Genomic DNA, 9,418 nt, shown 5'->3' on the forward strand with positions numbered 1-9,418 from the left:
GAATCTGTTTCGCTACACTAAATGTCATTGAATGACAAGTGGTAAAAGAAAGAACGTGCAGTGGGAATTCACGTGATGTTAATTAACAACAGGAGTACTGACATGATTTTGAGGTATCGCAAAAGAGACATCTTTTGTTTTCTTGGCATGCAGTGTTAATGCCCTCCACACACTGGAGCCAGGAAACACGTCTAGCAAAATTTAGTTTTAATGTTTTCGTCACTGAGCATCTGCACGACAGCCTCACAGCAATGGACATTATCATGACCATTCAGCATAGTTTGCTGGATTTGCAAACTCTGTGTCCTGGATGCGGCCGAAATTGCTGTTGGAGCCCCTGGACGCAACTCACTCTTCACTGTTTACGTACATGTACAACTGACAGCAGACTACAGAGTGTTGCTAGTATGTCAAGAGTTGCTGTTGCGACATGACTTCACACTGCGACATCACACTGCATTTACCTGTCACTGTGATAAAGTGAGCCTAGATGAGCATAAGTTGGGCAAGTTTTAATCAGATGGAGTCCAGCTTTGTAAAACTTAGTGTATTTGAGTCGGAGTGGACGTTGCCAAGTATATAATTTCGGAAAAAATTGAGAGAGCTTGGCCAAGCAAAATTTTGGTTAGAGTGGTTTAAGTTGGCTCAGACGAGTAAAATTGGTGACACTGAGTCCTACTGTACGTGTTAGCTTACAATTCCCTGTTGATACTCTCATTCAAACAGTGCAAGTGGCACAAAGGAGGCACATGTCAAATTAATGATAAGAATCCTCAAGCTTCAAACATTTCTTACACAAGCATTGCATGGAAATGATCCCAATGGGCAGTAAGCATGATGCAGACCCATTTATAAGGAAGTAACGATGGGGACACATTTGGCAAAAAAATGTCAAGCCACCTTTGTCAAACTACGCGGTGAGACAGGACACGAAGAAGGGAGTGAAACAAAAAGACACTGAGACAAACAACGCCTTCTTCGTGTCCCGTCCCATCGTGCAGTTTGACCAAGATGAACCTTTACCAACTTGCCCAACTTTCTACGCTGCTCACATCAAGCCATGCATAGTGCCACTTACTTCTAAAGAGTTCGTCAGAACAACGCCACACACCGACTTGCATGTGCATTTAATGCTGCACAATTCTCATTGGGAGGGTTATACCATACATCTGCACTGCACATGCTGAGGAGATTGCTTAACTTGAGATGTCATGTATAGTGGGTATGGGTTAGCTTCAGTGGCAAAATAAAAACTGTGATGGCAATCGGGTAGATGGAAAATACTGGTGTTGCAGTAAATAAGCTCACTGCCAAAGCAATTACCGAAGTCTACTGTATTCTTTCCATTCAGTCTACCAAAACCTGCACCAAAGTAGGCAACTATAGCCCTTGCGACATAAACACGACTGCGCTATGAAAGAAGAAGTCAAGTGAGACCTGAAATGGCACAGAAATTAGGCTGGCACTGGGGCCAAAGAAACAGAGGAAAGGTCAACTAGGAATGCGCTACAGTTACAGAACAATGTGTTGTCACTCCCACATGTGCTCTACACATCACACCTCGAACTAGGTGCCCAGCTACAAAGTGCCACTGCCACTCAATAAAGTATGGTGAAGGGTATGCATGACGACATATGAACACACAGTGCTACCTCAAACGAAAAACTTCTATACTATCTCACAACAGTATTCCTGGCGAAATTTTTCGGGCCATTCTGCATCAACCTGAGCTCGTAAGAAAGATCCGTGCACTAACATTTGGAAAGAACTTCTCGAACCGCCATTTATCTAGCGTTAATTTGACTAGAATAATGTTGCTTTGAAGCAGAAAACCACAATTACTTTTCTTTTTCGATTGTACCGTGAATAAAGAAACTGCTCAGTTCCATATTGTGCTTCACTTACAGCAGGCTGCATGGAGAGGGGGCTACTTGGCATCTCCACCCTACTGTCGGTGCTTGCCACGGCAACCTTGACTCCAACATGTATAGTGGCCATGTGTCTTTTGAGGTCATTTTGCCTCTTAAAGTCTCTCTCGCACACAGCACACTTATGCCTTTTTTCACTCGTGTGCGTTAACACATGGCCATTTAGATGATGTTCGGTGGCAAACTTCGTTGGGCAAAGATGACACGAGTGTGGCTTCTCCACTCTGTGCCAATTCAGGTGCTCCCGCAGATATCTTTCCTGCTTGAAGGCCTTGCCACACTCCGGGCAGTTGAACATCTCCACTCCAGCTGCGTGCAGCTGCTCGTGTCTGTCCAAAGATTCCTTAGTGCAGTATTTAGATGGGCATATCCGGCATGCATATGGCACCTCGCCTGTATGCACACGCTTGTGTTTAGTGAAATCAGCTATATATAAAAACTTCATGTCACAAAAGGTGCAAGCAAAGGGCTTCTCGGTTGTGTGGGTAAACTGGTGTACAGTCAGACTTTTCTCGCAAGGAAATCGCCTGCTACAGAGAGCGCAGAAGTGCTGCTTCCCAGAGGTGTGCAAGGTCTGCTGCCTTTTCAAGTACTCTGCTCTTGCGAAGCACCGGCCACACAGGTCACACTTGTGAGTGCTGAAGTGTTCCTCCCCAGATGCATGCACGATCTGATGCCTTTTCAAATGGTCTGCTCTAGAAAAGCACCGCCCACACAGGTCACACTTGTTAAAGTTGTTCACACTCTGTTTAGGCTTCTTCGGTGAAGGCTCCGCGGTACCTTCCAAGATTCTGGACACAAAGAAATAAGGTAATTGTAAGTAATAATGTCATGCATAAATTAAAGAAATAATAATATAATAAAATAACCACAAAGCAGCTTGATCAGTTGTTGCATAAACTGACAAAGCTTCTGAAAGATACCGTAATAAACGGCACGAAGAAGACACTCACTTTTTCGTTGGAGCAGCACCACTGGAACTGAGATGAGAAGAATTAATTGTTGGGCTAATTGCTCTTGCATTATGACAACGGTAAGGTGGCACAAAAAGTAAAGATAGTAACACGAGAAAGGAATCAAAGAGAAGCACAACTCATAACTGCACGTCAAGAATGAAAAGAAAAAACATACAGCGCTGATGGAAGGCCAAAGCAAATAATGTGATGGCACCACACTGAAATATTATACAAAGCAAAACTAGCAGCTTTATTGGCATTACAAAATGCAGTAAACATGAGCTTGCCAAGTAAGCAGGTGTGCCGTTGGGTAGCATTGACAGCTCGCACATTGATCTCTTTTCTTTTGGTTAAAAAAGCTTCCACTGCAATTTGGAAAGAACTTTTACGCTCCTGCCTGTGAAAATAGGATATCACATCCACATACAGCAATCTGGACAACCATAAGTGCACCCTTGTCCTCTTCCTTACTTTTTTTGTGCATGCTCCCTTGAGCGGATGTGCACGAATGTTTGGTTCAGCCAATGTACAAATACCACAAGACAAAGAGGTTGCATAGACCACCCCTCTGGAGAACATCACAGGGGGCTTCTCATGCACTCTGTAAAGGGGGAAAGAAGTAGGTAGAGCTTTTCCTAAAATTATTTCTTTCTTGCTGGACCAAGAAAATTTCGGAACAGGGATGTTCTTTCCTTAGTAAGGCCGGCAAAGCTAGCTAGGCGGTTAGTGCGCGTTGCAGTTGCGTATCAGAGTGCAGAGAAGCAGAATAGTAGCAAAATGGCCCAGTTTTACCACCACTCCTAGACACGCATCCAGGATCACTCCAGTTTATTAAAGGGCCAGTAAACAATCCTCAGGTCGAAAATTTGTGATGAAGAGATAACTGCGTGCTTGTATGTTTTGAACATGCTGCCGCAAAAATTTTGCTAATAAGTGCTGTAATCAAGGAGTTAGAGAATAGAACAGCCACTTTGGCTGGTTTTGGTTTCTTACTCTGGGTCCCTATCCTTCTCAGTCGTGCAGAAGGGTAGGTGTTGCTTGTCGTTGCAACTGTGGCCACATTGGCAACGTAACACGACATCGGTGATTACATCATCGACGTGCAGCCAATGACCGAGCAAGGCTTCCTCCTAGTGTCACTTGAGTCAGATACAGGCGGCGCGGTGTTAGGGATTGACAAGGTAAACAAATATGTGAAATGCACAACAACTGCGCGGCCAGGTCCGCATCCCAAAAGGGCCAAGGCGCACTTTCGTAGTGCATAGGACCAACTTATGAGCTCAATGGTATGTAATTTGCCCATGGGCAACATTACATCACTTTGCGGGCAAAAAGAAATGGACAGGCACTGGAAAGAGGTGTGGGAATTCTTTCTTAAAATGGAGTGTCTGTGTGGCGCTGTTATAGTCATGAAATGTGATTGCCGTGGCATTCTGACAAATCAGCAAGCTTGTTAGGGAGGTGTAGGCAAGCTGTTAGTGTCAGCGGTCCTTTAAGCAATATATTATATGACTTGGGCAAGATGATTGTGCAATAAAACACACATTAACGGTGCTGACGTATTTCAGCGCTGCATCAAACATGTGGCATAAAAAACCGAGCCAGTTAAAAGTCACTGTCAGTCCCTTTAAAGTATTGAACTACCAAAAGTGAATGTATCTCATAAACTACACAAAGCAAAATGTAGAAGATGTAAACAACAGGCTTGGATGAAGGGAAAAACTTCATCCTGGAGAACCTTCTGCACCACGATGCAAATGTATTCACCTCACTGGAAAGCATGATACAGAAGACTTTGAATAGTGTTTCACGGGACTCAAGTGAACTCACCCTTGGCTGCTATCCATGCTGTCTTCCGAAGTTTCAGAGCTGTAACTTCCAAGTATTCCCTCAGCTGGCACTTCTTTTTCACTGGTGTCAACGTATATCTACAGAAAAAAAAATATGAATTTATTTTCAGAAGTACTACCAACAATCAACATCGGACCATTGGGAAGAGAGGGTAGAAAAAAAGAAGTGAAACAAAAAATGCATGCTGATACACAAAACAAAACAAGTAATATTTGACTCATTTATGCAATGGCAATGTTCAACAAGAACGACTGCTGTTGGATAGAGATAGCATGCCAGAAAGAATCCCAGTTCCCACCAAATAAATAGTTACATTATTATTCTTTGTATGGCTGCCTCATAAACTCACAATTATGACAAAACTTTTGCCAACAAAGCCTGAATGTTACTACTGTCATAAATGCTAGCTTGAAGTCACAACATTCCAAAGAAGACAGAATCCACTTCACTCACAGGAGGTGGTGTGGTTGGTGGGCAACTCAGCTAACTCACAATCATGACAAAACGTTTGCCAACAAAGCCTGAAGGTTACTACTGTCGTAAATGCTAGCTTGAAGTAACAAGATTCCAAAGGAGACAGGATTCACTTCACTAACAGGAGGTGGTATGGTTGGTGGGCTACTCGGCTAACTCACAATCATGACAAAACGTTTGCCAACAAAGCCTGAAGGTTACTACTGTTGTAAATGCTAGCTTGAAGTAACAAGATTCCAAAGAAGACGGGATTCACTTTACTCACAGGAGGTGGTGTAGTTGGCGGATTACTGGGCTAACTCGCAATCATGACAAAACTTTTGCCAACAAAGCCTGAAGGTTACTACTGTCGTAAATGCTAGCTTGAAGTTACAAGATTCTAAAGAAGACAGAATCCACTTCACTCACAGGAGGTGGTGTGGTCGGTGGGCTACTGGGCTAACTCGCAATCATGACAAAACTTTTGTCAACAAAGCCTGAAGGTTACTACTGTCGTAAATGCTAGCTTGAAGCAACAAGATTCCAAAGAAGACAGAATCCACTTCACTCACAGGAGGTGGTGTGGTTGGCGGGCTACAGGGCTCTACCTTGACTTCCACGTCCATCACACCCTGAGAAAAAAATGCCCTTTTTCAGACCGGGGTTGAGAGAGAGCCGTAAACTCAGAACAATGCACACATGCTGAAGAGAGCCTCATCCTGTATCCTAGATCAGCTTAGTGTACTCGTGTGAATGAATTTCCAGAGTGAGAAGAATGGGTGGTGGCTTGGGAGAGTTGATGATTCAATATCATCATGACTGCATGGAACAAATTGAATGAGGACACAGGAGAGGACACGGCACAGGTGCTGACACGGGGGAGGACAGAGGAGAGGACACGGCACAGGCACTGCAACGAGGAAAGAGGGAGGACACAACACAGGCGCTTGTACAAGGACAGAGGAGAGGGCACAAAGCTGGTGGTGGGAAAAACCGTGTACTCTAAACACCACACACATTCTGAAGAACTTTATACTCCATCAAAGTTCGGCTTAGCATAGTAGTCTCAACTATTTCGCACTGTTAGTTGTAAGAAGGCAGAAAGGATCCTGGGTCACCAAACAAACAAGAATGCTGCTGATGTCTTTATAAAGGCTTGATTATCAACTCATAAACACCACAATGACACTTACAGAAAACCAGATAATCAAGGTGAAAAAAAACTGCACTTACATGAGGTAGTGTAAAAATTGGGCTGCTTGGTTATATCTTGATATCAACACCCGTCGCGTTCTAAAGAAATATATTTTTTAGATTTTTTTAGAAGAGTTGGAAGCCAACCCTATATTTTGCACCACATGCACATGCTGAGGAAATGTTCTCTCTCTCCATTTAAGTTCAGTTGAGATGACTAGTGTGAACTCCTCTACTATTAACTGTAAGAAGCTACCTCATTTTAGGCTTGAAGTCTTTGCACAACGGTACATTTTCATTAATTAAGTTTTAACCCATGAGCACGACAATAATTCCTTTAGGTCGTGCATAAGTGTGTTCTTCTACTATCAAACTATATTAAAGCGAACACAACTTTTGAGAAGCACACAGACAACGAAAGGAAGTGTACATTCCGAACCACAGTATATATCGCACATTCCTAGATCAGGTGAATAACGAAAGTTTTCTTAGCACCTTGAATGACTTTTTAGGTACTGTCTGTTGTCTACCCAAGTATACAATCTTGGCCACAGCGCACATGAACATTGTCGGGCAATCACTGAGAATGGCAATGAGCTCGGGAGGCACGCAGGGCTGGAGGCAAGAAGCGAAGTCGGCTACCGAGAACTAGGCTCTGGTTCCACGCTAGTTGGTAAGCCAACATATTAAGCCTGACAAAGTCCCAGTTTTCATTTGGCTGTCAGTATCTCTGCCATTTACCTGAATTTGGACAGAAACGAAACCAGGCATGGAGAAAGAAGGGAAAAAAAAAGATTCTGCCAATTGCACGCCGTGAAAACCATTGAGCAGCGAAGCTGTAACCCATGAAACACAAAACCTCTAACGTTTTATAGAGGTTTCGTGGTAAGTGCGTGAGTGTATGTGAGGGTAGATTAACGCAGCTTAGTCTCATTTCAATTATCATCATTTGATTTTTTTATTCACTACTCTGGACTACTACTACTACTACTACTACTACTACTACTACTACTACTACTATTACTACTACTAAAAGGGTGATGATGACGGCACAGGGTAGCCTAAGGCAACTCCACTGCAATAAAGTCAAATACGCACCGCAAACAACACACTGGACGTAACTAAAGCAACTGCCATAGAGTTTGTAGTACGAAGGCCTATGGCAACTGCTTGTCGTTACATCTGGACTATAAAAAGAAATTCAGTGTAATCTGGACGCAATGCTTGGACACAGCCTTCGCGGAATCTGAGCGATCAAGATGAGAGAAATACATATGCCACTGCCGACGAGTGATTTTTGGTAAAAACGGCACTGATGACAGTTTCCAAGGCACGCAAAGTTACGCTCACACGTACTTTTACAAATCTTATTAAACGCAAGTCGACGCAGGTCGCTTCGCGATACACATATCTACATATCTAAACGCGTGACGCCAAACGCGGCGGGCCCTACTGCGACCCTCGTGAAAATAGCGCTTCGTTATTCTGACACATGCGCTTCGCCGGAGTCTGGGCTCTCTCGCGAACAATAGATGACGTCACTGCTACGTCACTCACGTGTGACGTCACTTGAAGACTTTTTTTTCCCTAAGTTGGTTTTAACTTTTCCCCGTGTCGCCACGGAGTGCCTAGTATGTCACGTGCTTCATGAATTTCGTCCCGTTGCTTGCGTCATTGGCGATTGTTATCGACCCCCCGACAGCAATTCAGAGTTTCCAGAACTTCTTGGTGACGCCATTGAACAAGTTACACAGAAATTTCCTAATTCGCTTTTATTCTTAGGTGGTGACATTAATTATCCAGAAATAGATTGGTCCACTCTGTCTGCCCTTGTCAAACTGTCTGTTCGGATGCTTTGAATCTACAAACTGTCTGTTCGGATGCTTTGAATCTACAAATTTCTCATTAGAATTTATCGCCCAGCTCTGTTGCTTCAAAAGTCAGTCAATTAAACATGTCTAATCAGGCAATTAAGCAGAAAACAAGAACTGGTGTGACGTACGTTATGGAACAGTCGGCAACATGCATTTGGTCACATTGTCATAGAGTGTGTCGGCGTATTTTTAAACTCTGGCTAGAGATAGCTGGGGCACCCTGCATATGCAGATACTTTAATGTCGGTATTGTAAGTACAAACGACGATACTCTAGGGCTGTAGTCATCCCTATAATAATGAAATGTATTTCGACTGGTACCACCTTTATCCTTTCACAGGGGACCAGGCGCTGCTCACCCTTTGTTGCTGTCTGTTGTGGCTACACTTCCTGGCATTTGAGTACCGCTTGTTGATGATGCTGCGGTAAAAATCTTTGGCATAATTACTGGAGACTCAGATGGTTCCTTTGTATCCATTTCCAGAGGGTCCTACAAAACAGTAAGAAGATTTTCATTTTACAATGGCATGCTACCACAATCTGTCAAAACGCATTCACTTAATCCTCCATGGTGCTGAACCCTTTAAAAACTTTTTAACCTCTTGAGGGTTTTCGCCGTACATGTACGGCAGAAGCTTCCTGGTACCAAAGGGTTTTCGTCGTACATGTACGGCATAGCGTTTATTTTAAAAACGCGCGCTTTTTTCGATCATTTTTTTTTATTGGCCTGTGCTGCCACACTTCGGGAATACGTGTAATTTTTTTTTCATGCGCCTATGTCTCTCCGTTGTATTTTTTTTTTGCTTCGCAAAACGGCGCGCCGCCTATCGCTTGCCCATCCGAGCGCATTCGCGGTGCAGCTGGTTTAAAGTGCGCACCTTTTTCGATCATTTCTCTTTCTTGGCATGTGCTGCCACGTTTCGGGAATAAGTGAAATTTTTTTCATGCGCCGATGTCTCTCCGTTGTTGCTTTTTTTATGCTTCGCAAAACGGCGCGAACCGAGCGCGCCCGTGGCGCGTTTGGTTTCAAATGCGCGCCCGGAGCCTCAGTTCTTTTTCAAGAGCGTCATGCCTGCCAGTTGCTGGGCCGCGAAAAGCACGACGCTATCCATTGCACGCGAACAGTCGGTCCCGCTGCTTCCGCCAACCCCTAATCAACTTT

General features: G+C 43.9%; 1 protein-coding gene across 1 annotated transcript; it reads right to left on the reverse strand.

Moving 5' to 3' along the window:
• Positions 1-1,347: 1,347 nt before the first annotated feature.
• Positions 1,348-5,817, reverse strand: LOC119404804 (oocyte zinc finger protein XlCOF26-like). Its single transcript, XM_049419385.1, has 4 exons — positions 5,761-5,817; positions 4,715-4,812; positions 1,906-2,719; positions 1,348-1,362 (listed from the first exon to the last, which is right to left on the reverse strand). The coding sequence occupies exons 1-4, from the start codon at positions 5,812-5,814 to the stop codon at positions 1,348-1,350; spliced, it is 981 nt and encodes a 326-aa protein (XP_049275342.1). The 5' UTR covers positions 5,815-5,817.
• Between the last annotated feature and the right edge of the window lie 3,601 nt (positions 5,818-9,418).

Source organism: Rhipicephalus sanguineus, chromosome 9 (assembly GCF_013339695.2).
Source record: "Rhipicephalus sanguineus isolate Rsan-2018 chromosome 9, BIME_Rsan_1.4, whole genome shotgun sequence".
NCBI lineage: Eukaryota > Metazoa > Arthropoda > Arachnida > Ixodida > Ixodidae > Rhipicephalus > Rhipicephalus sanguineus.